At 40.9% G+C, this 1,828-nt stretch overlaps 1 protein-coding gene across 1 annotated transcript; it reads right to left on the bottom strand.

The window, feature by feature from the left end:
• Positions 1 to 476: 476 nt before the first annotated feature.
• LOC103733381 (olfactory receptor 5AN1-like) lies at positions 477 to 1,418 on the bottom strand. Its single transcript, XM_008832194.1, has one exon. It carries the CDS (start codon positions 1,416 to 1,418, stop codon positions 477 to 479), a length of 942 nt encoding a protein of 313 aa, XP_008830416.1.
• Positions 1,419 to 1,828: the final 410 nt, after the last annotated feature.

Genomic DNA, 1,828 nt, shown 5'->3' with positions numbered 1-1,828 from the left:
GGAACTTTGGGTGCTTTTAAGTTCTTAATGCTTATGTGGTTATTTGGGGTTTACAGTTCTGTATACTATTTTCTCATACTGCTATTCTGTAAAGAACTGAATATTAAGAACTCTATTATGACAAAGAATTGAATTGTACATTCTTACACAAAACTGAACAGATTTCTGAAACATCAGAAGCAAATTAAAAGTGAGGTCCCAATGATATTTTAAGGAAGGGTAAGTAGTTATGATATAGTGGTACACAGAAAGGGAAATCAGAGTATCACAGTACAAATGTTATTATTGTTTATTTGGAATTTGAATAAAAAATCCCAACTGGACTCTTGTTTCATGAATCAAACCTTCACAGTCTTGTGTAAATATCACTGAAGAAATCATAACATTCATCACTACTGAGATTTAGATCACATCTTCTTTCCTCAACCTAGGAATTTTGCCAAACAAATCTTTCAGAAATCTCAGAATCATTGACCTTAGCAGTGGCCTGCCTTCCTCTGCAACCTCTTCATGGCATCTTTGATTTCCTTGTTCCTCAGACTGTAAATCAAGGGGTTCAGCATGGGAATCATCACAGTGTAGAAGACAGATGTAAATCTGTCAAAGCTGGAGGAGCCACCAGAGCTGGAACCCAAATAGACAAAGACACCAGAAGTATAGAAGAGGGAAACAGCTATCAGGTGAGATGCACAGGTGTTGAATGCCTTGGACCTGCCTTTAGTTGACATGATCTTCATGATGGACAAGACAATATAGCCATAGGAAATAATGATAGCTAAGGCATTAGCTATTCCAAACAATATTGTTAATATTGCAAGCAGGACTTGCACAACAAAACTGCCTCTACAGGATAGATTTACAAGCTGGGTTATGTCACAGAAGAAGTGCCTGATGATATTAGGTCCACAGAAGTGGAGCTGCATCACGGCACAAATCTGAGATAAAGAACCTGTGAGTCCTGCCACATAGGATCCCAGCACCATCTGAATACAGAGGGTGGGTGACATGATGGATACATAGAGCAGTAGAGGATTACAAATGGCAGCATACCTGTCATAGGCCATGGCTGTCATGAGGCAAGATTCACTTCCCGCCAGCATTGAAAAGAAGAAATATTGAACTGCACAGCCCACAAAGCTTATAGTTTGCTTTTCCTGGAAGAAACTAAAGAGAATTTTAGGGACTGTGGAGGTGACATAGCAGAGGTCTATGAAGGACAGATTACTGAGGAAGAAGTACATGGGGGTATGGAGGTGGGAATCCATCCTTATTAAAACAATGAGGCACAGGTTCCAGGTCAGAGCTGTGATGTAGATGAGCAGGAATATGATGAAGAGCAGTGCTGTGATTCTGGGGAAATCTGAGAATCCCAGGAGGATGAATTCGGTGATCTTGGTAATGTTTCCTCCCTCGGTCATTGAATTGGTGGTCCTAATATCAGAAAGTAGAAATGTATCTCTGAATTGGGGGAAATTAGAGCATTACCATTTTATATTATCCATCCTTTCTTCCCATGAGCCTTGGAACAGGAAGAATGAGTCAGTGTCCTTCTGTGGAAAGACTCCATCATTTCTTCTCAAGATGATCCCAGGGCTTTACTGGAAAACCAGTATAGTTAAAACTATGAGCCTTTAATCCAAGCACTTGGGAGGCAGAGGCAGAGGCAGGCAGATCTCTGTGAGTTCAAGGCCAACCTGGTCTCCACAGTGAATCCAGGAGAGCTGGGGCTACAGGGAGACCCTGTCTCAAAAAGACCCCCCCAAAAAAAACCCACAAAAACCAAAACCAAAACCAACCAAACACACAAACAAACAAACAAACAAACAAA

This window comes from Nannospalax galili, unplaced genomic scaffold (genome assembly GCF_000622305.1).
Source record: "Nannospalax galili isolate Female #2095 unplaced genomic scaffold, S.galili_v1.0 scaffold936, whole genome shotgun sequence".
Lineage (NCBI taxonomy): Eukaryota > Metazoa > Chordata > Mammalia > Rodentia > Spalacidae > Nannospalax > Nannospalax galili.
This window is presented reverse-complemented; position numbering and strand designations above follow the sequence as displayed.

What these genes read in the sequence shown, in the direction of transcription:
- LOC103733381 (XM_008832194.1), bottom strand. Translation starts at nt 1,418, where the DNA reads ATGACCGAGGGAGGAAACATTACCAAGATCACCGAATTCATCCTCCTG.